This window comes from Vigna radiata, chromosome 11 (genome assembly GCF_000741045.1).
Source record: "Vigna radiata var. radiata cultivar VC1973A chromosome 11, Vradiata_ver6, whole genome shotgun sequence".
NCBI classification, from domain to species: domain Eukaryota; kingdom Viridiplantae; phylum Streptophyta; class Magnoliopsida; order Fabales; family Fabaceae; genus Vigna; species Vigna radiata.
In genome coordinates, this window is record NC_028361.1 from 1,342,979 (window position 1) to 1,369,726 (window position 26,748).

Consider the following 26,748-nt stretch of genomic DNA (forward strand, 5'->3'; position numbering starts at 1 on the left):
AGAATAAAATATAATCTTACTTGACATATCTCTGTTATAATATCTTCGCAAGATATATCTGGTGAATATATCTGAATGATATATTTTTATGAATTGGGCCTTGAGCCCAGTGAGAATGTGGCGCTATAGTGGGCTGCTTGTCCACTAAGACCGTTCGGTTTTTAAGTATTTCCGGTCGTTGGAAATATGACACCGTACACCCACGATCAAGACTATATTTAGTGGATCTTGTGAAACTTTTTCAAAAATTATATTTATATAGCAAATCCACTTTAAATCTTAAACAATCAATATATTTGTTGTAAAGAAAAATTACATTTTAAGTGAAAAGAAGCCAGTTTATATATATATATATATATATATATATATATATATATTAAATATGTTTTTATTCTTTAACTTTAAGTGAAAATTGGAATCAGTCCCTCTTCACAAACTTTGAAACTTTGGTTTAATTTAGTATCTGAACTTTAAAAGTATATAATGTATGAATTTATTCCTTTTAACCAAATTTTGTTAATTTTAATGTATGTTTCAAACGTGTTTCTCAGTTAAGATTGAAGCAAAAATGTGTCAAACAGTGTAAAGAACCCCAATGCTATCATGAAAACATCAAATAAATCTAACAAAATTTAGTTAAAATGACTAAATTCATACATTTCTAAAGTTAGGAGTCTAAATTAAACCAAAATTTTGAAGAGGAACTAATTCAAATTTTCACTGAGAATTAAGAGATCAAAAACATATTTAACCACACACACACACACACACACACACACACACATATATATATATATATATATATATATATATATATATATATATATATTATTTATTTTTATTTATTTTACATAATTTTCTCAACTAAACTTTTTTCTTCTATATGCAGTCTTTTTATTGTTTGTGTTTGAAATAATATAATTTTTTATTTAGAAAAATATAAAAATAAATATTTAAATTATAGAAATATATAATTTTTGTTTAAAAAATTTTTATTTAAAAAATAAAAAATAAATAGAAATATAAAAATTAAAAAAATATTTTGATTGAAATTTATAAATTTTCTAAAATAGAAAAAGTGTTAAAAATTTATTAAAAATGTTTAATTTAGAAAAAATGTAAAAAATAAAAATTTAAAATAGATAATTTTTTATTGAAATTTTGAAAATGGAAAACATATAGAATTTTTTAAGAAGTTTAGAAGAAATATAAAAATATATTAATTTAAGATATTTGAAATAACTTTGATTATTTTTATTGTATTTAAATATATAAATATGAAGAAATAATGTTAAGGATATAATGATTTTTATGTAATTATTTAAATATGAAGATATTTTTTCTACTGTATTTTGATTTTTTCTTTTACATAACACAGATAGAGTTTCTTTTCAATATTACGCTTTGTCTAATGTTCATGGAGATAGCTTAACTCTATTTTCAAGTCAAAATTTAATTTTTAGGAAATCAATTTCTAACTCCGAATCTTTATTACTTTAACTTAAATAAACAATAACTTAAAAAAATTATCTAATTTAAATTTGAATTTTTTAATATTCTGCTCCTAACTAATTTTTAAATGATAAAAAATGACACTACACTATAAAAATTTTAAACTTATATTTAGTGATTTTCAATAACTAAAATATATATTTCAAAATATTTATTAAAAGAAAATTATATGATACTCAAACTTCTTAAAATAAAAAAGAAATAAGAAAATTGTATAGAAAAGCTCTAACTTCTATTTTTAAATATTTTTCTAGATAATTTTTTTGTTAAATTTTAATACTTTTTTATTTTATAAATTTCAATTAAAAGCTTGATATTTTGTTATATTCTTAAATTTTTATTTTTATTTAATTATAATTTTTAAAATAATTTTTTATATTTGTATAATTTTAAACATTTTATTTACATTTTTCTAAATAAAAAAAATATAATTTTCCAAACAAAATTAAATAAAAAAATGTTTCTACATAAAAATATCTAGTTGAAAAAAACAAAATCGTATCATGAGCTTAGATGATTAGTTAGGTTCAACTAATTCCTGTATATTAAAAATCATAACTTTTATTCTTTTAAAATAAATAAAATTAAGATGTAAAAACTCGGTTTTAAAATTAAAGAGTTTTTTTATATTATTTATTATTGAATTTAATTTTTTATTTTGTTAATTATATTTTATATAGTTTTTTTTTTTATATTTATACATTTTTCCGTAAAATTAGTTTAAATACCCTAGATAAACCCCAAAAGGATTTGCAAGCAAAAAAATACTCATAAAAGGTTCTCTCCCTTCACTCGCAGAACGTGCTCTAACTCATATCGAACTCAATTTTACTCTTTTGAGAAAGAAGCAGAGGCGGAAATGCAAGGTGGCGCAGCCGACGGAGAAGCCTTGGATTTCGAGCCCGAGGACGATGACTTGATGGACGAAGATGGCGCTCCCGACGCCGATGCTTCTCCGCCTCACCCTAAGCTTAAATCAGCCATCACCGCCGCGGCTACTTCCTCTCTCTCCGCTCCCAAGAAGACCAAGGGTCGTGGTTTCCGTCAGGACACCGATGCCAACCGCAACACTCGACTCTCCGGCTCCGACTTCGACTCCCTCACCACCGAGGGTGGTCCTGGACCACAGAGATGTCAGTCCCCTCTCCCTCTTAGGGTTAGGGTTTTGCTTTTTTATTTATATAATTTAATTACGTATGTTTTGTTTGGCTTGTTCTAGCCATTGAAGGATGGATCATTCTGGTGACCGGCGTGCACGAGGAAGCGCAAGAGGATGATTTGCAAAATGCCTTTGGTGAATACGGAGAGATTAAGAACCTGCATTTGAATCTCAATCGCCGCACTGGTTTTGTTAAAGTAACTCATTGTTCCTCTTTTCTTTTCTTTGTTTCTTTCTTTGTTACTATTGATTTATTGAGTTTTGCAGTCATTATTATAATCCATTGGATACTCACACTATCTGGTCACTGTCTGGCTGTATAAAGCCTTCTGTACTTTCACATAACTTCGTGACTGCTTTCGTTTCAACTAACACCTTTTTCATTGTAATTGATCTTTGACACCATGACAACTATATGCATGGTTATAACCCAAGTAGAAGTTGATAAATGTTTGATCTGCTTGTTTGTTATTGATTTGCATCTGGCATTGTGTTGTCAGCGTCCTGATAGCTGATCCACTTTGGTGATTTGAGTCATTTGACTTTTAATGTGATTTTTCTGTTAGTCTGGTTCCTATTTTGCTTGTCATGGCTCTTGGTTTGAAATTTGTTTCACGCGGTGGATAATTACTGGCCCAAAGCTGATATTTTACCGTTGTGTCGTGAGTATAAGTTCAATACCATCATGATGTCTCTACTTGGCGAGAATGTGAATGAAGAAAGATACAATTCTTACTAACCATGTCTAAGTATTATTTATTCACCATTTCTGTTGCATTGTATCCTTGTTTACCTCTGTCCCTTCATTCCACTAGTTCATTTAATTAAAAAGACAAGTCTCTTTTTAGATTCTTTGTAAATCATAAGCACGGTTTATTGACAAGTCTCTATCCTTCTTCCCATAACTTGCTTACCACATTTTTCTATCCTTGCACTGGCATGAATTTTGTTTGTCTTGGTGATTAATTACTTTGTGGAATGCTGTTAATATGTTTCCCACTTATAGAAAAGTATTTGAAATTGGCAGTCCCTCCATTATTCTATCCTTCTACTGGCAAGAATTTTGTTTGTCTTGGTGATTAATTATTGACCCAAATCTGTTACTTAGTGGAATCCTGTTAATATGTTTTCATTGATAGAAAAGGATTTGAAATTGGCTGCCCCTCTGTTATTTTCTTATAAATTGATGTACTGCAAGTATGGCATCTTCTTGTCTTGAGTTCGAAAGAATCCGAGGGAAGAAAGATACAATTTTTCTAGCCATGTATAGGTTACTGTTATTTCTTCATTATCTCTATTATATTGTACTCTTGTACACCTCTGTCCCTACTGGTCCATTTTATTTGAAGACGAGTCTCTTTCTGTAGAATATTATTAAGCAGGGTGAATTCCTGTCTAGCAAAATTTTCTGCCATCTGTGTTTTTTTTTTTACAAACAACATTGATTGCCTTTTGATTTAAAAGAAATAGTATTAGGAATGCAAATTTGCTATCCTGCTTTCTATAACTTGGTTTATCACATCTATCCTGCAAATATGCAACTTTATCATGTGGAGGTTTTGGTTTCTGGACTAATGAACATTTTTATTTCAGGGTTATGCATTGATTGAATACGAGCGTGCTGAAGAAGCTCGTAATGCAATAGAGAATTTGAATGGATCCGAGCTTCTTACCCAAACCATTTATGTTGACTGGGCCTTCAGCAGTGGACCTATTAACGAGTCAGTCAGAAGAAAGAATGCTAGGTATATTATACATGTCTAATGATATAATCTTTACAGAATTTTTGTTGTTTTGCAACATTAAAAAACGTCCCTTTTGTATCCAGTGCTGGTCTTAGTGTCACTTTGTTTGGTTTGGTATTTCCCAATGTGAAATTTATTTCAGCCAATGTGATATCATTTCCTAAAATTTTCTAAAGCATATGTTCTTTGTTTCTAAGGTTAAACAGAAATGAAAATGGATATTATATATGTTTCTCCTTGGCTAAAGGATAGAAAAAAAAATGAAAACATGGTATATTTTCCTGGACGGTGGATAAGTGTAACAAAATTTGTTCCAAATTTCAATTTGTTTACTACAATATGAAGAAAACTTCCCCTTTTTAGTTGTGTTAAGCAGATGCTAACGCTGTGTTTCTTCCCCCTGTGTGAACACCCTGTTGTATACTAGAACTGTTTTTAAAACCATGGGTAAGAACTACAGCGAGCTAGAACTTAGTCATGTGCGTAAGGTTTTCTGGAATGGTATTCTAAATTTTTTCAGTGTTTAAGAATGATTTTAACTTTATCATTTCGCAGAGCACCTCGTGAACGGCGCTCCAGGAGCCCCCGGAGGAGATATTGACATGTGTATTCAGTAAATGTTTGTGTTGATGTGTGTGGACCGTAAATTAGCAGCTTGGTTTATTGCTATGGCTGTGGAGGATTTTTCTGATAGTTGTGCTTCCGTCATGCAAAATACATATTTGATGCTGGCGATTCTCATCGGATGATTGGTTTAAACTTTTAGCTAGTTTATTAAGTTGTATGTTGTTTAACACACAATTGTTTTATTATAGTAACGTGTTTTGGATATGCTTTTTCTTACATGTAACGTTGTTCTGTTGAGGAACGTAGGGTCTCTTTTCGTTTGCAGCTTGTTTCTGCTACATGTTAAAGTTTGTGTCGGAGCCTCTTTTTTCCTTTTCTTTTTTGTTTTGGCTACAGATCTCTTTTTTTCAATTTATGGATGTTTTTCTCATATATCTTTTTATATACCTGTCCGTGCATTTAAATGAGTATTGGTATTTGTTACGTGTAAAGGCTTAATAAAGTTAAAAGAGTTATGGAACACCTATATTTGGGTTTGGTGGATGTTTGTCGTTTAGTTATAAAACCCGATACTACTCAAATAAATGGCTTGCTTCCTGCGCATGCATGCTAAATCTTAACATGCTCAAAAGGTTGCCAATTATTAATTCTTAATTGCCAACTATTATCTCTAATCCGTTGTTGCTTATCTACCTTTAGTAATTTGTGTTGTGAACTAGGAGTACTACAAAAGAGACATAGTTTCATATTGTTTAGATTAGATACTCTCAAAAGATTAACAAACATTGATTATTCAGATACACATGAAATTTTAGGTCTTGTCTACACTTTCTTCCTATATTTATCACTTGATTTGTTTCTTTTTATTTTGATTAATATAAATGTTTGGAGAAACTTGTATCATGGAGAATTGAGTGATATACTACAAATAAATTCTTAAAGACAGCCTTTATCAATGTCTCACAAAACAATCTAATTCGTGTTCTGGTAAACTGATAATACAAATTATTCCGTAAAAAGTCTAGTATCAAATGTTACAACTCCATAAATATTACTCTAATTTTTGTCAGACTATTTTTCTTCATTTTTAATTAATTTAGGTGAGGAAAAACAATTATTTAACCAATAAAAAAATAAAAGTTTGTGAGAAAAAAACAAACGTTTTTTTTTATAAACTAAAATAAAATTATATACATATTTGATTCTTGGTGGAAACTGTTTAGGAAATCAATAAACCAGTTTTTTATTGAAAAAATATATATTAACTGAACTCTTTATATAAGTCTAGAAAATAAAAATAAAAAAAACGGTAGATTTCAAACATATCACTCTTTTATAATAGCATTCAAATATTGAAGTTAAGTAAGTTCTTAAAATATTAAATATTTATCATTTTTTAATATTTTAACTAATGCCAGGGGAATTAGTTTTAAGATTATTTTTAATATATATGTAATGTTCTAAAGACTAATTATATAATTTCATTAGTTTAAGGAGTAGTTGAGAGAGGAGGCAAGACTCCAAATATTAACTTCATTGTTTATGCCTAACCCTGTTGTGATTAGGAAGAATCATATCACCCCACTGTTTTAGGCTTCTTCTCAAATTGACTAATTTCTCCCTAATCACGGATTTATTTTTTAATTTCTCTTGCATTTATTCAAATTAGAAAATTTAATTAAACACGACTTATAGTTTACCCTAAATTTGATTTCAGTTTTTTTATATTAAATTAAGAGAATTGAGTTTATAAGAGAACTGCTATTTATTTAAATAATAACAACAACAACAATAATAAAACTAATACTATTAATAATTTCAATGTATATTTTCTGATGAAATGTTGCTAATCACTTCTAATTAATTTGTACAGAGAAACTAACATTTGTCTTAAATGCAAGCAATAACCCTACAATCATTGATTTTTTTCTTTTTTTGACGAATAGCCATTGATATCATTAAAGAAAAAAAAAATGCACAGTAGCAAAAAGTGGGCCATCACTCCACCCCCTACAAATAAAAGAAAATAAAAAATTAAAAAAAGAAAAGAAAAAGGTGAGTTATAATGAGTTAACATTTTTTAGTACGATAGCGTGTTTAGCTATTACACGGTTGATAGGTTGTAGCTTAAAACAACTTTTAAATTCTCACTAACTCATAACTACACAATTTCAATCATCGGATTATTTATTTCTGCCCAATCATAACGTTCTATATTCCAAAATTTAAATTAATATTACTTTTTCTTAGAGGAGGTTATTTGATTTTTTTAAAATATATTTTAAAAAAATGTGTCATCTTATTGTTATTATTTTTAAGTGTGAACAAATTTAAAATAAATGACGAAGTATTGAAATTATTTGTTTGAGAAACTAGTATTTTTTATTTTTCAAAATACTTTCTTGAAATGGATAAAGTAATTACTATTTTTCCAGAATAAACTAAACCAAATTCACGATATTGATAAATTTCTCTGCTTTCTCATTTTGCACGTATACATGTTTAAATTAATGTGATAATATAAATGAAAAGTGTTAAAGGCTTGACGTATATTTCTATTTCTGAAGAACATTCGATAAAATGGAGTATTTTTACTAGGAACATTTCTCTGATGTGAAAAAAAAAATGAAAAAGTTGTTTTGTTTTTTGTAAGAAAACCCGGAGGCATATTGTAACTTATGTTGTTGACGATTATCCATCCATTCCTGTTGTGGATCTGAGAAATCTACCGCTCTCACCCTCCGAAGATAGGAGAGAGATTACAGAGAGAGAGAGAGAGAGAGTGAGTGAGAGAGTGAGTCTGTTGTTCAACGTATGCTTAGACTCCAAAACCTACTGCTACTGCTAAGGTATGTGGTAACAGACAATAAAAACATCATCTTTCTGTTTCTTCTTCTTCTGCTGCTTCTTCTTGTTCTTGTTCTTGTTCTTCTTCTTCTTCTTCCACAGTCTTCACCAGAGTTCCGCCATTTCATTTCTTGTTCAGTGTCTTTCAAGGTTTCGGTTCTGATGGGTTCATGCGAAGCAACAAATGTGGTTCTTTCCAAGATTAAAAATTTTGATCCTGAGAATGCTTCAAAAATCATGGGTTATCTTCTGATGAATCTTGAAGAGTCTGAACTCATTCGTTTGGCATGTAGCCCTGACGCTGTGCTCCACACTCTCATTCTCAGGGTTAAGAGCCATATGGGTCTCGCACTCTCTACTCCTTCTTCTCCTTCTCTTCCTCCTTCACCTCTTAACCCCATAGCAAGACTCACTGCTTCCTCCACCAACCCATTTTCGAGAGCAGTGCCCACCAACGGTTTTGACTTTGCTAGAAACCCATCTTCGCCTTCTTCTCACTCTCACGCTTGGAACTTCCCAAACAACAACCCCATTAGTCCAAAGTCCACTCCTTTACTCTCGTACGATAACATCCGAGCACTCTCACCGCGTGTCAACGGTGATTGTGATTTTGTTGACGAGCAGCAGGTGAATGAGTACTTTCCCTTCCTCAATGACTCCTCCAAGAACGAAGATTTGGTCGATCCACGCCTTGAATTGGGTGTTGGGGCTCAGAATTGGCACTCCGGGGACTCACATTTGCACAGGAGGAGTTACTCTGCAAGTGATGTTGGTTTTGGGTGTGAAGAAGCTGCCCCTGGACTTGGGTACAAGCCCTGCCTTTACTTTGCTAGAGGGTTTTGTAAAAATGGCTCCAATTGCAAGTTTCTTCATGGTGCTTTCACTGATTCACTGGATGCCACTGTTGGCTCTCCTAGTAAGCTTGAGGGGATGGAACAGCAGCGTGATGATTTTGTTAGGTTCAAGGTCCCGCAGCTTCAGAGACTGGGTTCTGGGCCTTCTGCAACCGCACGTGAGAAGTACTATGAGTTTTTGATGCAGGAGTCCCAAAGGTGTAGCATAATTTGGAAGGAATCCTCTCTAGTTTTTTTGTTTGTTTTTATTTTACCTTTCTCGCTGTAAAGTGATGTTTAACTGTTGTACATTCTCGTGTTGCTTTTCAGGGCGGCAGCAGCATTCATGATGGGGGAAGAATTCTCCAACTTTGGCTGGGATAGGCCTGAAAGGAATGACTTTTTAGCCGCAATTTCTGGCGATAAGCCCAACTCGGCCTCGCGACAGATTTACTTGACGTTTCCTGCGGAAAGTACTTTCAAAGATGAAGATGTCTCCGAGTACTTCAGGTAGAATATGCTATAACATGTGCACAAATGCGGTGCCACTGAAAAATGTGAAGTTGTGAAACATTATACTGCAGACGTGTAATGTGTCAGGTCTCCGTTGTTGCTATTAACTAATCCGTGTTTTCCACCATATTTTTTGTGTGCTCGTCTTAAATATTTTTGGTTGAGCTCCTTAATGTTTTTCTTTTGGTTGGAAGCTCCAAAGGAGATGGATTTTGGTTGCCTTGCCTCTGATATTGATTTAACTTGCAACCCGAGTAGTGCAATTTTGTGATCCTTTACTGATTTGTGTGTGCTAGGGGATTAAGAGTCTTTTGCATTTAGACTCAGTAATCATTGGTCATGATGTTACTGAATTTAGAATATCAGTTTCAAGTCATGTGTTGTATGTGTAACATTTAGAGTTTGTCTTTTATAGGCGATAAACTTTCCAGAGCATGATGTGTGTCTCCCATGAGGAGACTGGGTTAATCCCATATTTTCAGGTATCGCTTCAATGTGTTTTCTGGCTCAGTTTCTCTTGTTAGGAAGCTTTGTCGAATAAGCAAGTTCATAGCTTAACAGTGATCACTTATCATGAGTCATGATCATTACCGCAATGATGTGCATGCATGTCTCGATCAACATGGTTGTGCAGTTTTTCAGCTAAAAAATTACCATCGGTTTGTCAAAGGAAATAATCTTCATCAATGTTCAATCCATATTTAAATAAAACAATCTCGAATATACTAATTCATAATTAGTATGTCTTTGGTTGGTGTAGTCTGTACTATGATGCTATACATGAAGTAATTCTTGCTTTTACAATTGAATTTAAACTTTAGTTTCATTGTATGGAATATCTGTCATAATTTGTTACATTGTAACGTATCATACTGGGTTTGAAAGAAAGCTTGAGAAGTGGTTTTCTTAAACTTGACATTGATTTAAAGGTTTGATGTCTGATGTAAAGTTATACAGTTGCTTTATTATAATTTTGTGCATGCTGAATGGCAGCGTTTGTTTAAGCAAACTTAGGGTTTGATTTAGATATTTTTTTATGTGAAAGATATGTTAATTGATAAATGATAGAGTAGGATAGATGTAGGCATATGTATAGTATAGGGTTTGAAACTGGGTGGAGAAGTTTGCAGTTGAAAAGTAGATATATTTTTGTTCTATTACTATTTTAGATTAAGTGCCTTTGTAATGGTGTGGACTAACTTCTTAGTAATGATTGGAATTGTTATCTATAATTGACATTACTTTGCGTAATAAGTTAATATTTGCAATTGCATATAACACAGTAGTGGCCGTGCATGTGCAAGTTCTTATTGTTTCTGTACATATTGATGCACACATACATTGGGATCCAAATAGAGGGATCTCATTGAGTAGCTACTTTTGTTCCTGTGTAGCAAATTCGGACCTGTTCAAGATGTGAGAATTCCTTATCAGCAGAAGCGGATGTTTGGATTTGTTACCTTTGTATATCCAGAGACAGTGAGACTCATATTATCCAAAGGGAATCCTCATTTTATCTGTGACTCACGTGTACTTGTCAAGCCCTACAAGGAGAAGGGAAAAGTCCCTGACAAGTAAGTAGAAATCATGTTTTACTCTGTTTATATCTTAACTATCTTAAATTTATACTGTTTTGACTAATTTATGCAGGAGACAACATCAACAACAGCAATTAGAGAGAGGAGATCTTTCACCATGTTTGAGCCCTTCTGGATTTGGCTCTAAAGAACCATATGATTTCCATCTTGGTAATCAAATTTCTCCTATCGACATTGTTGAAATCCTACAATGTCGGTCTTGTAAGGCTTAGACCATTTTCACCTTTCAAGTTAGTTTTGTATGATTGAATTGGACCTTATGGTCTAAATTCTAAGATTGTATAAAGGCTTTCATAAATCTGTTATCGGGTCATCCTATTATTTGTTTATGTTCTGGAACAGTCCTAGTTATTTGGGTGTGCTAAGATCCCACATCAACTATAGAAGTGATATGAGGCCAATTTAATCCTCACAATGCTTTAGATGTCTATTCTTAGGTGGGACCGGGTGTTATTATTGGATCACTCACATTTGTCTCTGTTCTAGATGTTTATTGAGGGTGTTTTGACATTCTACATCAACTCGATATATATAGTTCTTGTGTAAGGCTTGGACAGTTCTTGCCTTATATGTGGATTTTGTAAGTTAGACCTTAAGTCTTTCATGCTCCTTTCATTTTATATTATTACCAACTTTGTTTAATGCAGGGTCAAGGATGTTGTATAATCCACATGATATCTTATTGAGAAGAAGAATTGAAGAGCAGGCTGAATTGCAGCAAGTCCTTGAGCTTCAAGAAAGAAGGCTGAAGAACCTACAGCTTCCTGACTTCAAGAATAATCCTATTCACCATCACCAACGCAGTCTTTCTGTTGGCAATCCTTTGGTCTTGCCCCATCAACTTCATGGTCACACTAATGATGCAGGTCTCTCTCCTGATAGCATTAAAGGAGATATTGCAGGTCAGTCAATTGACGATAGCCTATGAAATACTCTAAAGAAAAAGGTTATAGACAGTTTACATCTTTGTTGTTTTAATGACAGGCTATGGTGGCAGCTTCACTTCTACCAATTCTTTAGGTATTGCATCTGAGCAGCAGCAGAAAGAAGTTGAGCTAGATGATTCTGAGAGTGGGAATACGAAGGATAGTGGAAATACCAAAAATGTGGATCTTAGTAATAGGTATGAGCATACTTTGTTTTAGATCTTATTTCTATTGATTGTGGTGCAGCATTTTTGGCATCATTTCCTCATATTTCAATCTCTCCTCCTTGAGGGTATGTGCATTTCATTTCAAAATTTGATATTGTGTTCTTTCATGATCCTCTATTGGCCTTTGAGAAGTGTGGAGCAGGCCCTCCCTGACAGTCTCTTCGCTTCACCAACAAAAGCAGCTGGAGATTATCATGCTGACTTCTCTACATTGGCAGAGGTCAACCATAGTGCTGCTTTTTCATCTACTACCTCATCTTATGACAAGCTAGAACCAGCAACCTCGTCAAGCGACTTGGCTTCCCGCTAGTTTTCTTTACAATTCAAGGTACTGCTAGTTCCTCTCTGAAACTGTTCCCTGCATAATAATGTGGACAGAATTCTTCTGACAAGTTGTCTTTTTTCCCCCTCCTTTCTGTTACTCAAGATTTCGAATTGTAGGTAATAAGAATAGAAATGGCCAGCTGGAGATAATTTTTATTAGGGTAAGTTTTTGGTTTCCTTCTCCTCTCTTGGAAAAATGGTTTGCTCTTTACAAGTAAACGTCATCTCATATGATTTTCTTATGGTCTGATAACGTTTTTGTTTTGGTTGCTGGTTTGTTTCTTTGCAGATTTATAGAAGCTTATAGAAGAATCTTCTAGATGTATAGCGAAATACACCTAGATCAGAAGATTAGATCCTCTAGAGAAGAATCAAATGAGATCACCACCATGATCAATACATACTACTAACAGCAGGCGATACATGTTGCATACTTGGACAGACATATTAGTTTATAAGACTAGTTTTTCTTTTCTTCCTTTCCTTTTCTGTTGTACTCCCATTCCTCTCAACATAAATCATCTATAGATGTGTATGTTTCACCAGACTCAGGCAGAACAAAGTACTGTTGTTTTTACTTTAGCTTCTTAATGTATAAAACTTGCTCTACCATTTAGTTCCTATTTTCTACTGCTTCTACCACTCTTCCTTTTTTTTCCGGTTTGGGAAGAGTAGTGCTCCCTCTGCCCCCAATTAGCTTTGATTATTGGATATCACTTACCATTAATGGTCTCAAGCTACATCATATACAAGATTTAACACCTGCTCCTTCTTGTCGCTTTCACTCCTTTAATACCACTCACCACAAGGGACCCTTCTTTGTTTTGTTTGCCTTGCACAATGCAATATTTAAAACATGTTCCTTTGTTGACAATACTAAACATTTACATCATTTTAAACTACAATTTATTTCAAAGTTGGTGCATCTTTTTTAAAAAGGTAAATTAAGCTTAATTCAATTTTATAAAACCAATCTCGAATATGAAGTCTGCATTTATGTATAACCTGTAAGGAAGATGAGGTCTATATTTACATATAATCAGTATCAGTATGTAAGATGAGGTTACATATAATTAGTATCTAAGATGAGGTCTGTATTTATATATAACCAGTACGGAAGATGAAGTCTATATTTACATATAGTTAGTATGCAAGATGGGATTTGTTTAGATGTATAAAGATGAAGTCTGCATTTATATATAATTAGTGGTCTGTATTTATGTATCAGTACGTAAGATGAGGTTTGTTTAAATGTATAAAGATGAAATATGCATTTATATGTAATCAATGGTCTGTATTTACGTATAATCAATGAGGTTTATATTAATGTATAAAAACGAAGTCTATATTTATGTATAATCAATTTATAAGATGAGATTTGTATTAATATATAATCTGTATCTAAGATGAGGTATAAGCAATATATAAGATGAGATATAATCGAGATGAGGTATATATGGATATATCATGTTAATTAATGTGAGATTTCCAATAGTTACTTTAGATAAATCATGATTAAAAACAATAAGAAGTAATGATAATGTGGAAAAGTAATGCATGGTTTTAGCAATGAAGATAGTTGAGTTAGTTAACCTTTTGATAGAGTTAGTGTATGATATAGTCGAGGGTGATTGGAGATGAGATGGGAAAGTAATAAAGAAAGAAAGAGAGAAGTTGGAAATGGAAAGAAATAGGATTTGTCTGGTATTGGGAGTGGAAGACCCACATGTGAGGTGGGGATAAGAAAGAGAAGGGTTCAGCTGTGCTGTCACATGGTGCTGACTGACATTGAACAAAATATTGTACAGAGAGCATTACACTCCTTTCACCATCAAACTCATTGAAATGTTTGTTTCTCAGTCTTTCAGTTTTATGGATGGCAGAGCCTCTTTGTCCTCGCATACCCTTAAATTATGGTAGTTTCTACGCAGTGCTCATTTTGTTTTAGCCTTGTATTGCAGCTTTTCTAAAAGCTTCTGCAACTCTTTCATGGGTTCAATTTTATTTTACTGCTAATTGCACTCATCATCATCATTTTCATTTTTTTTCCTCTGCTGCACTGCAGAAAACAAAAGGGTAATCACTCCATGGAAACTAACTTCTACAAATCTTACTCCCATTCATCACTTTGATCTTGATTCCTTTGGATGTCACATCATAAAAGGCATAAAATATTATTATTAAGAGAAATACAAGTTACAACAATAATGATATTTGAAAATATTTTTTGACAACATTTTTTTTATAACATTTTAACGTTATCCACGATCAATAATAACAATTATAAATACCACTATGATAACTTATGCTACTCTTCTCACTCATTTTGATGTTTTTAATAATAAAATAATGTTAGATTTTTATTTAATGGTTAATGTATTTTTCTTTTTGTGAGATATGATTTAAAGGATAAAGAAGAAGGGAATTACTATTTGGATAATAGTACTTAGAGTATATTTTTCTTGACAATATTTGAACATCATCTAGGTCTATAATGGTATTTATTATTATTATTATTATTATTATTATTATTATTATTATTATTATTATTGATTGTGAAGTAATTTTGAACCAATCACACATAGATTATGTTCAAATGTTATAAAAAAAAATTGTCTAAATTTCATTATATTTACTGATGATATTTTTACTCTTTTTGAAATTCCATGATTTTGTTAGTATATACGATACATTTTTTTGTTGTGATGTTCATCGTGTCCAGATTCATTTTCTCGTAATTTTATCAACCAATACATTAATATTTTATAGTTAAAATTTCATCAATAATATTTTATATTTAATTTAATAATAATAATGATAACAAAGATAATAATAATAATTAAAATAATTTTATATTTTAATTTATTAAAACTTTTTTATTCTATCATATCAATTCTTTCACAAATTCTTACCTACTTTAGTTTTAAATTTATTTAGTTTTATTTTCAAATCACTTAAAAAAAACACACAACAACTTTACCATTAAATATATTAAAATATTCTTTGATTTTCTCTCAGATTTATGTTCACATGTGAACACATATGAAAGGACTTGTTTATATTTGAATTTTGTATTGTGACAAATTTGTTAGGACTAAAATCAGTTTTTTTTTTTTCAGAAATTAGAGTAGGAAAAATATATTTAATCATATTTTTAACAATATTTTTAAGCATATCAATTTCATCGTTTATTCATTAGGATATATGTTTTTTTTTGGATCAATGAGTTTATATCTCTATTTTATTTGTCTATTTACACGAAATCAAACACTTTTTTTTATGTATTTTCTATTAAAAACATAGATAATAATTAGTTATTACTCGTTCATAGAATAAGATATCAAAATGATTATACCATAGTTTATTGCGAGTTAAATTAAAAATAAGTTATTTTAATTTAGTAAAATATTTACATATTAACCCATCCCATCGCAAGTTGATAAATTAACTTATTTAAAAATATTTTATTTTTTAATTTATTTTATATATTTATTATAACACTCATTACTTTGTAGCTATACAATCAAAATATTAATAAATTTTATCAAACATTTTTTAAAAAGAATTGAAATTAAATATATAAATTATTCAAATATAATTAAACAATATTTTAATATTTAAAAAGCTTAATCCTTTATAAAATATTGAAATTAGTAAAATTAATTTAATCATTTACAAAATTCAATCCTCCTTTTCTCTCTCAAAAACAAACTATCCAAATTAATTATCTTTCTCTCTCTATACCTAAGAAAGATTTTAATTGTTCTTTGTGATAATGTATAATTCAATGGGTGTTTCATCCTCCACCTCCAAGCTTTCATCCTGCACCTCCAAAAATTACCATTTTAACCTTAATTAATATTATTTTAATATTTTCTCTTTCTTCATAAAGTGATTCTGCACCCCTCTAACTTTTTCTCTTTCTTATTAAAGTCAANCTACACCCTTCTAATTTTTTTTCTCTTTTATTAAAGTCATCCTACATCATTTTAATAGATTTTAAAATCTATACAATTTTTATATTAATTTTCTAAATTTCATTTCGAGATTTAAAATTTAATAAAAATTTAATAAAATTTAATTTAATTTAAAATTTTAATATTATTTAATACACATTTATATCTTAAAGTGTAATTTTAATTATTACAATAGTTATGTTAAAAAAAAAAAAGTAACTAAAATAAAAGTAACAATAATAAATATTAAAAGAATTGTAAATAAAATTACATACAGATTTTGAAATATGTACATATTATAAAAAGTAAAATTATTATTTATAATATTTTTAAACAATTCTTTTAATATTTATTATTGCTATTTTTATTTTAGTTACTTTTGTTTTTATTTTTTTAACATAACTATTATAATAATAAAAATTATATTCTAATAATTATTAATAAATAAACGTATATTAAATAATTTTAAAATTTTAAATTAAATTAAACTATTATTAAATTTAAAATGAAAATTTAAAAAATTTATAAAAAAATTGTATAGATTTTAAAGTCTATTAAAATGATGTAGGATGACTATAATAAGAGAGAAAAAAAAATTAGAAGGGTGTAGATTGACTTTAATAAGTAAGAGAAAAAATTAGAGAGGTGCAGAATGACTTTATGAAGAAAGAGAAAATATTAAAATAATATTAATTAAGGTTAAAATGGTAATTTTTGAAGGTGTAAGATGAAAGCTCGGAGGTGTAGGATGAACACCTAATTCAATTCAGTATTGAACTTTGAGCCTCTCAATGTTTGAGCAAGGCTTTTATCATATGTAGGGCCCAATAAATGAAAAAATATGTGATATCATGGCCCAATAAATATTTCCATCATTTGTGTACACATTACTTTTTCTTATATGATCACTTCAAATTTTCTAAAACAAAATACAAAATAGATAAAATTAGAACATTGCAAAATTTAATTACTGAAAATTGTTTTATTTAATTAAAAAATGAATTTTAAATTTAACTCAATTTATAAAACTGATCTGTAAAACAAGATTTATATTTTTTTAATAGATGTAAAAAATTTTAATATATTTAATTCACACGAGATAAAAGAAAGACTGATTGTAGATTATTTAATTCAGGATTTTTATTCAAATATTACTATAGATAGTGAAATTGCAAGTGGGATATATATCTATCTTTACCTAACCTAATTATATTTAATTACTTTTATGTGAAGCTTAAACAGTCACTTAAGGGTCAAATAATCAATGTTAAAAATAAAGATGCAATGATAGATAATGGTTACTGAATTTAAAGGATTCTAATTCAGTGTATTTGTGTTTAAAACTGTTTTGAGAAAATAGTTTCAAAGTAAAAACCAAGCATATAATGTTAATTCATATTTTCAAGATAAAATGTGTATACCATACATACATTAATTTTTTAAATTTATTCTTTAAGTAAGAATATATTTTTAATTAAAATAATTACCTTTTCAAATTTAACCATTTTTAATTTCAAATAATTATCTTACTATATTACCTTTTTAAATGACTAACTGTTTAATTTTAATAAAAAAAATTTAAACTGAATTAGTTATTTATCATAAAAAAATAATTCAATATGTTTTATTCTTTAAATTTTAATACAAAATTGGAATTTAACAGTATATTAAATTTTAAAAATAATGAATACAATTCTTTTAGTAATTACGTGAAAAATTTTATGCATATCAAACACGGTTTTTAATTGACATTGAAAGACAAAATTGTAGAATCATATAAAAAATTCAAATATTAACATAAAACACGTTTAACATTTTAAATTTTTTAACATTATTAATTTAAAAAAACTATATTTATTTATTTTTAAAATTAAAAAAGTTAAAGTTTTAAATCTGAACAAATTTTAATTTTATATTAAAATTATTAAATTAGAATCATATTGAATCTTAAATAATATTGGTCATTCATACATACTAGATTTGAAAATTTTGTGATATCCAAATTAAATCATGAGTTAAATATGTTTTTTGTCACTGAACTATCACTTGATTTTGGTTCAATAAGTTAACGTCGTGTAATTTTAAAGATCAAAAGTGAGAGTTTTAAAATAAGAAGAACTAAAAATCATTAATATTTCGAGTAGGAACTAAAACTAAAATCAAATGATAGTTCAGAGACTAAAAACATATTTAACCTTTAAATCACTGATTGAGCAACTATATCTTGGGGGCAAAGTGTAGAATATTGTTTGGTGTTTTCCAATTATGGGTGACATAAGACCTAAAATTTGATGTGCATTATTAGTATATGATATGATGATGATAATGGGTCCATGTGAATTATATTTGTTGGTGTGTTAATATTTAAATGCAAAATGACATGAAAATTAAATAAAATTTATGAGAAAAGTATGATGAAAAGTGAAAAAAAGTGTAAAACCAAAAACTAAAAAGCAGCCTAAAAAGGAGACAAACACGTGATAATATAATGAAAGTTAGAAAAAGAAGAAAGAAGTACCCTTTTCTTCCACCAACTCTCTTTAAAGTGCATCATACATTTTAAAAGCTATTCTATTAAATAATAACATTTTGCAATTCTATTTTCATTTTCTAAATAATAACAGAATAAATTATTACAAGTCCACATCGACTAACATCAATTAAATGTGTATAAGTAACTTTACAAACTCGTTTTCTAAAATTAAGTTAGATTTAAAATTCATTTCTAACATAAATTAATATATTTTTTTAACATAAATTAATATATCCTTTTAGATAAAATCGTAACAAATATTTTCATCTTCGAAACACACAATATCTCATGTACTATGTTGATAAAATAATAATTTAAATGTATTAATTTTACATAAAATATAACTTTAGAAACAAAAAAAAAAAAAAAGCAAAGTGTTTGCTACGTGTATAATATAATCTAAGATCGGACGGTAGTGTTAATCTGAGATTTCAAAAAAAATCGGTTGTGGAATGATAAAATTAAACAAAATTTAAAGTATGTTAAATCTAAACAAAATTATTATCAGTTATATCATAATTAGATTAATATTAATCTGAAATTTATTTTAAAATCTATAATAAAAATTTAAGATAATGTGATAAATTAATTATATTCATTATGTTAATATTATCATATTTTTTTTAGAGTGTATTTTATAATTAACCTCCATCCCATACACCCAAACACTATATAATATTAGTATAAATCCTTTATAATATTATAAGAGATAATTACATTAAATTAAATTATTATAATGTTCATAGATCCATTACTTTTTTAAACCTTTGACACAATTATATACTTATGGAAAACTTCTCTCTGTACATCGTTTATTTTATTTTATTTGATTTTTTTTTCTCTCAACAAAATTACGAAGAAATTCGTTTAAATTTAAAACTTATCAAACTCAAAATTTATTGTTTTCTTTTTATCAAAAAATGTTAATTATTAGTAAAAAATTTAATTAAACATTAACTAAAATGCTCTAACCAATCCACACACTTAACAATTATAATGAATTTTCAACTCATAATAGAAGAGTAATCAAGTATAGCAAGGAGCTTAAGAGTTCTTCTCATCATTAAATTCTTTTTAGATTTTTGAGCATATTTTTTTAATTTAGTTATTTTTCAAGGTTTAGTTTTCAAAACTTATTTTCTCGATGAAAATAGTAAGATATATTTAATTATCATTCAATGTTTTAAATAATTTTTTATTTTCAATTTTATTGATAAATAATACCAGATAATTAAATATTTTGTTAATTTTTGAATATTTTTTTCACATTTTTTCGAAGATTAAAACTTTTTGTACTATGTTCAAGAAAATGATTACTAAACCCAAATATAATAAAAGAAGTCACTAAAAATCAAATTTATATTAATTCTTAGTCTTTTTTTTAGTTTAATCTCTGTACGTTAGCATTAAAAATGTATTATCATATAATTAAAAATTGTCAGTTTAACTATAAATCCGTTTCTGTAGATATTTATTTATCATCAACTGCTATAAGTTATTACACTGTTTTAGTAATTTCCAACGTCCGTGTTATTTTTGAGTCCACGTCTCATTACGCATAGATTACAAACACAAAGTGCTTATTTTTAGGTTAACGGTTCTTAGATAATTATTATTATATTTTACTATTAATAAATTATTAACGATGATTTTATGATTGAATAACATCGGAACATACCCTGTTTGTTCAAAAAATTTGTACTTTTTGTCTTTTCATCTTCATTGTTATGGATGTTACGGTGGTTGCCAAAAATTCCTAACAGCAGTTTTCGTTTGTTCTTTCTTGTGAATGATTGCCATCAAAACTCTCTGATTAAGGGGAATGAGCACAGTTAATTGTGCCTCCGATTTGACCCTCGCCGGAGCTCCGATGACCTCGCCTGTGTGAGAACCTCTCCGAAGATTCACGCGCGATTGGAACCGATTCGCTTCGCTACATTTCAATCTTTTCGAATTTGGAAATGAAACTTCAATTGTGATCCCCAAAGGCGGTTTTTGAAATGGAAAAAGAACTGAACTTGGCTTCGGAGGATGTCGCCAACTTGAAAATTGAAGAGAGCAAAGATCAAAGAGATTATGGATTTGTGTTCACATCCAAACAACGGAATTCTTCTGGGTCATCGTTACCTGAGTTTAGAACACCACCACTCAAGAGTAATCTCTTTGGCGATGCTCATGATAAATTCAAATTCAGTGCAAAGAAGGAACAGAGTGGCACCCCCAGGATGAATAAAAGTAGAGCAAAGCAGAAGTTTTCCATCCCTCTCCAGGGAGCTGACTTTCTTTGGAAGACAAAGATTGACATGTCACCAAAAAGCTATGTGACATCCCGAGAATCATCTGGTCTTGGTGTGGATAGGATTGGCAACAGCACATGCATTCATCAGTCGTTGAATAAGAATGAAACTGAAGCTTTAGGTACAGAGACAGAGAGAAAGGAGACAAAGGAGGATTCTTCAGAGTGTAAAGATTTGGATACTAATTGTGGCGATGATGATCCGAATGATAGAATTGAAAGTGAAAGCTCGAAGTCTGCAAATGATGAAGTGGGTATAACAAACAATGGTGATGGCTTGGTCTTTCTTGATTGTGATTCAGGTTCAAGAAATACGAGTGGGATTGGTTTCACGTTTTCTGCTGAAGTGCAATCACCTAGCCAGAAACGTCCTCCCAAAAAGATGAATTGGGCAAAAGTTGGCCAAAGTTATCTTGATACTTACAGCTCCAGTCCTATTTCATTATCATCAGTGACTGGCTCACCATTTTTTGGAGCTCCTTCTCCTTTAACACCCGAGCAAGGTCAGAAAACTAAAGCATCTTCTCCTCATACCAAAACAAGGGGTTCAGAGGTGAATAAGGTGCAAGGGATAAAGGAGGAACTTGCTACCATTTCTGCTTCAACCATTGCAGCTGAAGAGGCCTGTGAAAAGTGGCGACTCAGGTTAGTTTTGTACATATATTTTTAGTTTGCTTGCTATCACTTGGTTATATGATGTTCTTAATTTTATAATACTTGTATCAGATAGCCATTACACAATGGATTTATAGGGAAAGTGAACACTCAGGAAAATGGCACTTGCATGATGCAAGCAAACAAAAAGTTTAGGTAGTTACTTTCTTTTTATAGCATACTCACGATACTGGATATGCTTTGTAACAGAGGAAACCAAGCCTATAAAAATGGGAATTTGTCTGGGGCCGAGGATTATTACACACAAGGAGTTAACTGTGCGTCTAAAGAAGCATCTCAGAGATGTCGCCGGGCGTTGATGCTTTGCTATAGCAACCGTGCTGCCACTCGCATGTCTCTTGGTAGGATGAGAGATGCAATAGAAGATTGTAAGCTGGCTGCCGAAATTGATCCAAATTTCCTCAGGGTGCGACTTAGAGCTGCAAAGTAAGGTCCCATTTTGATTCTAATCTTTGTGGATGGTGATTTAAGTAATATGAAATTAATTTTGATTTCGGGACAAAGGAATACGTAGGCTAAGGCACATGGATATAAAATTTTAAAAGTAGTGGTTTCTTGCGTGAATCTTGGGTAGAAAACAGTTGGATCGAAGGTTTAATGGGGGTATGGTTGATGGCTGGTAATGGTGATTTACAGGCAATAGGTGATTGGTGTCTGTTTGCCTGCTGAGTAGAGCCTCCGGATTAATGATATATGATGTTGTATTCATTATTACAGGGTAAATTGAAGGAAGCATCAACTATGGTTTTTACTGAATATTAATGGTGTGCCAAAGGAAATCATTGGATATGTGTAGGCATTGTAAAGGTAGAGAAACAGAAAAAAAAAAAAAAAAAACCACAAACTCAAGTTTTAAATGTTAGGATTTTACCACATCACACAATCTGTTTAAATAAGGCTCCAATGTCAAGGAGGTTTTTATTCTTCCTGCAACTTGTCTTTTATTGGTAAGATAAGTAACATGCATATTGATATTGATACCTAGTTCTTGCATTCCAACCATTACATTGTTTTAGTTTTTATAACTTTATGTTGGAGATGTTCTGGCTTTGGTGTAAAGTTTCATAAACTTTCGAGAGGACTTTTGGTTAAATGTTCTACTTAGTCTATAATGTGTCTCTGATATTGTGAAAATTGTATTATGCTGGTGTGCTTAAGCACATTGCATTTGTCAACTAAAATGCTCAATATTTAGTAATTAAAATAGATGATGTATCCCTCAGTTTGTTTCTTTTCACCATTTTTAAGTTGTTTCCTTGCTTTGGGAGAAGTTGGAGATGCGTCCGAGTATTCCAAGATGTGCATGCAGTCAGGAACCGATGTTGGTGTAGATAAAAAAATTGTCGCGGAAGCCTCTGATCTATTGCAAAAGACGCAGGTTTGACAGTTTAAAGTTATTTCGATCATGGATGACTTTGAACATTATCTTTTCTTTTTCACCTTTCTCTTCCTGAACTGATAACAACCTTTAACGGATGGCAGAAAGTATCGGAATTAATCAATCATTCTGAAGAACTTTTGCAAAGAAGAACAGCTGTTGATGCAGAAAAAGCTTTGGAACATATAAATGAGGCATTGGCGATAACTTCGTACTCTGAAAAATTGCTTGAAATGAAAGCAGAGGCTCTTTTTATGGTCTGATTTCTGTCTTATAATATGCTGACACTTTACTAAAACTGTCAAAGTCAGCGTTAAGCTGTTTGTGCAGTTGAGCCTGTGTTGGATAACTTTTGTTTTAACTATCAGCTATGCAGATATGAGGAAGTGATTCAGCTGTGTGAGGAAACCTTTGGATCTGCCGAGAAGAATTCATATCCTTTGGATGCTGATTGCATAGTGACAGATCTGGACAGTGCACAGCTTTCAAAAGGCTTCTATTTCAGGTTTTGGAGGTGCTCAATGATGCTTAAATCCTACTTTCACCTAGGAAAACTTGAAGAGGGTCTTTCTTTGTTGGAGGGACAAGAGGACAAGGTATCAGCCATGAACAAGTAAGTATTATTAACATTGAAAACTGATCCATTCACCCTTCTCCGGTCGATCCTCAAAAGTACATTGAAAAGGAATAAAAAGATGGACATATTTTGATGGTGATACCTATTTTTAATATGGACATCAGCTTTGATAATGTCCCTGCAGGAGTGGAAGCAAGGTTTTGGAGCCCCTAATGCCACTAGCTGTAACTGTACGTGAGCTCTTGCATCATAAGGTTAGCCTATTCTGCATTTCGTGACATCTTTTACATGATTTTTGTATACGATCATCTTGTTTGGTTAACATGGAACTAACTCGTAAGTGTCAGGGAAGTAATAACAGCCCTTTTTGCATCATTGTTCTTCTCTGATACAACTTTTCCCTTTTGTCAAAGGACACACAAGAAGTCATTTATAAGCTACAATGCTAAATTTATTATCTTGAAAGCACTTGTTCTCCATAGTTGATTTGTTTTTGTCGTTTTACTGTAGCATGAATTTCTTATAGTAGGACTAATGCAAAATGTATTCAAATGTAGACTGCAGGGAATGAAGCATTTCAGGCAGGAAAATATGAGGAAGCTGTCGAACATTATACGGCTGCTTTATCAAGTAATGTGGAGTCTCGCCCATTTACAGCTGTCTGCTTTGGTAACCGTGCAGCTGCATATAAAGCATTAGGTCAAATTACTGATGCCATAGCAGATTGCAATCTGGCCATAGCTCTTGATGGAAGATACTTGAAGGTTTTCTCTCTTCAAGTGAAACTAATTTTGTTTAGATCAGAGAATGATATCACATGGAGAGATAAATTGATATATATAGGATTAAACTACATAGGGTTATCTTGTAACAAAAAGGAAAAGACCCTCACAAACTTGTCATTTTTTATGATATTGCTTTGTCAATGGTTATATAAGTGGCACATTTGCTTTTCAAAAATTAAAGCTTCCTCAACCTTCCTCGATTACTCTGTAACATTTCACTTTTAGCATTTTTCAAATATTCGTCTTTTAGAGATACTAAATGACTTGTTTGGATTAGTACTTCATCTTCACATTGGTTAAATGATTTGAGGATAATGTATGTATATTTATTATCTTCCAGGCACTTTCCAGGCGTGCAACTTTATATGAGATGATCAGAGATTATGACCAAGCAGCGAGCGATATAAGGAGAGTTATCTCTCTTCTCATGAAAGAGAATGGGGAAAATAACAATCAGCATGGCATATCTGATAGATCTGTCAAATATGCCAATGATTTGAAAGATAACCAAATTTGGCTTTCCGAAATAGAGGAGGAAGCCAAAAAGGGGATACATCTTGATGTGTACCTCATTTTGTAAGCTCTTCTACTAATAATTTGTACTTATTTACCATTACTTAGTATCTTAATCAGTATAACTTCATTCTCTTTCGTTGATTCAATCATCTGTTTAAGTGCCAGCATTTTTGTACATGTAGGGGGAAATATTTCTTTATAATTGCCAGAACATCAGAGAATCAGATAAACTAAACATGTTTTATGTTAGAATTTGTCATCAGTGGAAGTAATGTTTAATGTGTGACAGAAATAGAATGCTGTCATTATAGAGCCTTGCCTGTTGCAAATTTATCTTGATATTATCAATCATTTAAGGCATCTGCTGATTCAGATTGTGATGGCAGAGGAGTTGAACATTCTGTTTCATCATCTGAAATCAAGAAGGCCTATCACAAAGCTGCACTTAGACATCACCCAGACAAGGTTGTTTGATTAGTCTCTTCTCTTTGTTAATTCCTCATATACATAAGAAATCATTTTAACTATTTAAGTACTATGTAGGCTGTCCAATCTTTGGCCAGAAGTGACAATGGAGATGATCAGATATGGAAGGATATCGTTGAAGAAGTATGCAAAGATGCTGATAGACTTTTCAAAATAATTGGAGAAGCATATGCAGTCCTGTCAGATCCTGCCAAGGTATTTTCTGCATTTTCATCTGACTGGTGTGACTCTACAAACTTTTGGAGAGTATTTATTTCTTCGTTATTCCCTTTTTGCAGCGATCACAGTTTGATTCTGAAGAAGAAACAAGAAATTCTCAAAAGAAACCCCAAGGAAATAGCATGACCAGAAATAATGTCATGGATCAAACTGACAATAGGAGACACCGGAAAGGGGTTTGGAGATCATATGGTAGCTCATCTTTCAAAGATTCTGAAGCTGGCCGGTCAAGTAGGCAATAAGAAAACAAAAGTTGAAAATTTTAGTCCATGGCTACAATCTTCACTGCAGTCTGACTCATTGAATGAGGTGAAGTTTGGTGGTGTTTTCATCTTTATGCATTTTATACTAACATGCACGCTAATTTAAGACTGAGACCAATGGCATTGCAGTTGGAGAAGCTTGGTTCTTGGGATTTCTTTGAGATATCGGAAGAGTTTATCTTCTGGCATGCAGAAAGCTATCATGGTTGCGTTCTATTTTTATTTTTGCTTTTTTCTGTTTTAACTACTCACAATATGCTGGGATGACAACAAGAATGAAAAGAAAGTCCGAAAATTGTTTGAATTTTTTGAGGTTTGTAAAGATCTTTTACTGTCAGAAAGTTTATATACCCACAAACAACCAAACAGACTACATTAAATTGTGTAATTCCACATGAAATTTTCTAATGACCTAAAAATGTGTTGTCCATGGATCTATGCAAAGATTTTACATTTACATTTTCTCCTGAACTGTACAATTAAGTTAACTTCAAACCTCTGTTTCACTAGCAGTTGAATTAATGTTTCGAATCTCAAGATCAGAGAACCAATATAGAAGGTCTTTTTTTTTGTATCTAAGATATATTTCAATATACTGTATTTCTTATTATCTTATACAAATATTCTTTTTACAATTGAATTATCATATATTCAAAATATTTAATAAATTCTTCCTGATTTTTATGAAAATACTATAATAAAATTGGTATGTGTATTTTATTCGATACTATATTAGCTTTACTATTATAAATTTAATATGGTCTTCCATATATTTATAAGAATATTATAAATTATGGGTATTTATAATTTATT

General features: G+C 30.6%; 3 protein-coding genes across 7 annotated transcripts; all 3 read left to right on the forward strand.

Annotated features, from left to right (window-relative positions):
- The first annotated feature begins 2,268 nt into the window (after positions 1–2,268).
- On the forward strand, positions 2,269–5,415 carry LOC106776509 (RNA-binding protein Y14). Its single transcript, XM_014663988.2, has 4 exons — positions 2,269–2,645; positions 2,732–2,868; positions 4,265–4,416; positions 4,972–5,415. The coding sequence occupies exons 1-4, from the start codon at positions 2,372–2,374 to the stop codon at positions 5,015–5,017; spliced, it is 609 nt and encodes a 202-aa protein (XP_014519474.1). The 5' UTR covers positions 2,269–2,371; the 3' UTR covers positions 5,018–5,415.
- A 2,215-nt stretch (positions 5,416–7,630) lies between these two features.
- On the forward strand, positions 7,631–12,874 carry LOC106777575 (zinc finger CCCH domain-containing protein 55). Of its 3 annotated transcripts, XM_014665208.2 has the most exons (10): positions 7,633–7,832; positions 7,970–8,882; positions 8,994–9,173; positions 10,571–10,750; positions 10,827–10,924; positions 11,422–11,676; positions 11,759–11,897; positions 12,060–12,255; positions 12,355–12,412; positions 12,541–12,874. In XM_014665208.2, the coding sequence occupies exons 2-8, from the start codon at positions 7,993–7,995 to the stop codon at positions 12,235–12,237; spliced, it is 1,920 nt and encodes a 639-aa protein (XP_014520694.1). In that variant the 5' UTR covers positions 7,633–7,832; positions 7,970–7,992; the 3' UTR covers positions 12,238–12,255; positions 12,355–12,412; positions 12,541–12,874. The 3 variants fall into 3 exon arrangements, with proteins under 3 accessions (XP_022631482.1, XP_014520694.1, XP_014520692.1); XM_022775761.1 differs by having other exon boundaries at positions 7,631–8,882; positions 12,369–12,412; XM_014665206.2 differs by having other exon boundaries at positions 7,633–8,882.
- A 7,541-nt stretch (positions 12,875–20,415) lies between these two features.
- LOC106777574 lies at positions 20,416–26,392 on the forward strand. Of its 3 annotated transcripts, XR_001376965.2 has the most exons (12): positions 20,417–21,681; positions 21,901–22,137; positions 22,960–23,089; positions 23,194–23,346; positions 23,458–23,702; positions 23,851–23,920; positions 24,224–24,430; positions 24,792–25,027; positions 25,354–25,432; positions 25,511–25,648; positions 25,732–25,981; positions 26,065–26,392. XR_001376965.2 is itself a non-coding variant. In XM_014665204.2 (11 exons), exons 1-11 carry the CDS (start codon positions 20,741–20,743, stop codon positions 25,912–25,914), a joined length of 2,619 nt encoding a protein of 872 aa, XP_014520690.1. In that variant the 5' UTR covers positions 20,417–20,740; the 3' UTR covers positions 25,915–26,392. The 3 variants fall into 3 exon arrangements, 1 of the variants encoding a protein (XP_014520690.1); XM_014665204.2 differs by having other exon boundaries at positions 25,732–26,392; XR_002665989.1 differs by lacking the exons at positions 25,732–25,981; positions 26,065–26,392 and having other exon boundaries at positions 20,416–21,681; positions 25,341–25,432; positions 25,511–25,577.
- The last annotated feature ends 356 nt before the right edge of the window (positions 26,393–26,748 follow it).

What these genes read in the sequence shown, in the direction of transcription:
- LOC106777574 (XM_014665204.2), top strand. Translation starts at nt 20,741, where the DNA reads ATGGAAAAAGAACTGAACTTGGCTTCGGAGGATGTCGCCAACTTGAAA. An exon ending in AAGGTATCAGCCATGAACAA is followed by an intron (nt 23,703 to 23,850) that starts GTAAGTATTATT and finishes ATGTCCCTGCAG; the next exon opens with GAGTGGAAGCAAGGTTTTGG. An exon ending in CTTGATGTGTACCTCATTTT is followed by an intron (nt 25,028 to 25,353) that starts GTAAGCTCTTCT and finishes TTGTGATGGCAG; the next exon opens with AGGAGTTGAACATTCTGTTT.
- LOC106776509 (XM_014663988.2), top strand. Translation starts at nt 2,372, where the DNA reads ATGCAAGGTGGCGCAGCCGACGGAGAAGCCTTGGATTTCGAGCCCGAG. An exon ending in TGGTCCTGGACCACAGAGAT is followed by an intron (nt 2,646 to 2,731) that starts GTCAGTCCCCTC and finishes GGCTTGTTCTAG; the next exon opens with CCATTGAAGGATGGATCATT. An exon ending in GTCAGAAGAAAGAATGCTAG is followed by an intron (nt 4,417 to 4,971) that starts GTATATTATACA and finishes ATCATTTCGCAG; the next exon opens with AGCACCTCGTGAACGGCGCT.
- LOC106777575 (XM_022775761.1), top strand. Translation starts at nt 7,798, where the DNA reads ATGCTTAGACTCCAAAACCTACTGCTACTGCTAAGGTATGTGGTAACA. An exon ending in ACCATATGATTTCCATCTTG is followed by an intron (nt 10,925 to 11,421) that starts GTAATCAAATTT and finishes TGTTTAATGCAG; the next exon opens with GGTCAAGGATGTTGTATAAT. An exon ending in AATGTGGATCTTAGTAATAG is followed by an intron (nt 11,898 to 12,059) that starts GTATGAGCATAC and finishes GCCTTTGAGAAG; the next exon opens with TGTGGAGCAGGCCCTCCCTG.